Source organism: Dipodomys ordii, unplaced genomic scaffold (genome assembly GCF_000151885.1).
Source record: "Dipodomys ordii isolate 6190 unplaced genomic scaffold, Dord_2.0 Scaffold27, whole genome shotgun sequence".
In the NCBI taxonomy this organism is placed as follows: domain Eukaryota; kingdom Metazoa; phylum Chordata; class Mammalia; order Rodentia; family Heteromyidae; genus Dipodomys; species Dipodomys ordii.
The window spans coordinates 16,573,737-16,574,351 of NW_012267243.1; the positions used below are offsets into that span (position 1 = coordinate 16,573,737).

Here is a 615-nt window from a genome sequence, read left to right on the forward strand (position 1 = left end):
CGGGCGGCAACGTTAAAGGCAGAGGGACGGGCGGCTCCCAGCGCCCTGCGCCCCACGCCTGGCTCCCCGCGCAGCCGGGACGCGGAGCCGCGCTCCCCCTCGCCCGGCGCTCACCATAGCCTCGGCAGCTCAGCGCCGAGAAACCGGTAAGTCAGGCGGCCACGGGAAGACGCCACCCCGACACCAGCATCCGGTTACTGTGGCAACGGAGCCCCGCCCACTGCCGGACGCCGGAGAGGCCGGCGAGGCCCCGCCCCTTCCTCTCTCGCGCTTGAGGGAACGGAAGTTCCGCCCCTTGAGGACATCGCCCGGGGCAACCAGACGCCGTCTTCCCCCTTTCCAACATCACCACTTCCGCGTGCTTGACAGCTGACCCGGACGTTCAAGGGTGATGTGCTTCCGCTCCCTGTAGTGCGGCCCGTTTTCCCTAGGCGTCGGTTCCCGGGCCCCGCACGGAGGGCTGGTCACACATCCTGTGGGCACCGGGCTCTCAACGCCACACCGGACGCTGCTCCTCCTCCTCCGGAAGGGAGTTCCGGAAACGAGCCTGCACTACCGGAAGCGGTGAGGGTGGGCGCGCGGGGGGTTGCGGGAGGCGGGGAGGCTCGGCCGGCG

The 615-nt window shown here is 70.9% G+C and overlaps 2 protein-coding genes across 4 annotated transcripts in view; one reads left to right on the forward strand and one right to left on the reverse strand.

Annotated features, from left to right (window-relative positions):
• Nme7 (NME/NM23 family member 7) overlaps positions 1 to 303 on the reverse strand; it is a 94,560-nt gene extending 94,257 nt beyond the window's left edge. For all 3 annotated transcript variants that reach the window (XR_001175041.1, XM_013015632.1, XM_013015630.1), the window contains exon 1: positions 115 to 303. Coding sequence is in view for 2 of the 3 variants with exons in the window: in XM_013015632.1 (XP_012871086.1) it covers positions 115 to 117 (3 nt within the window). In the remaining variant the exon portion in view is untranslated. The remainder of the gene's footprint in view (positions 1 to 114) is intronic.
• A 76-nt stretch (positions 304 to 379) lies between these two features.
• Blzf1 (basic leucine zipper nuclear factor 1) overlaps positions 380 to 615 on the forward strand; it is a 14,804-nt gene continuing 14,568 nt past the window's right edge. Inside the window, exon 1 of the mRNA XM_013015768.1 lies at positions 380 to 564. The gene's annotated coding sequence lies outside the window, so the exon portion shown is untranslated. The remainder of the gene's footprint in view (positions 565 to 615) is intronic.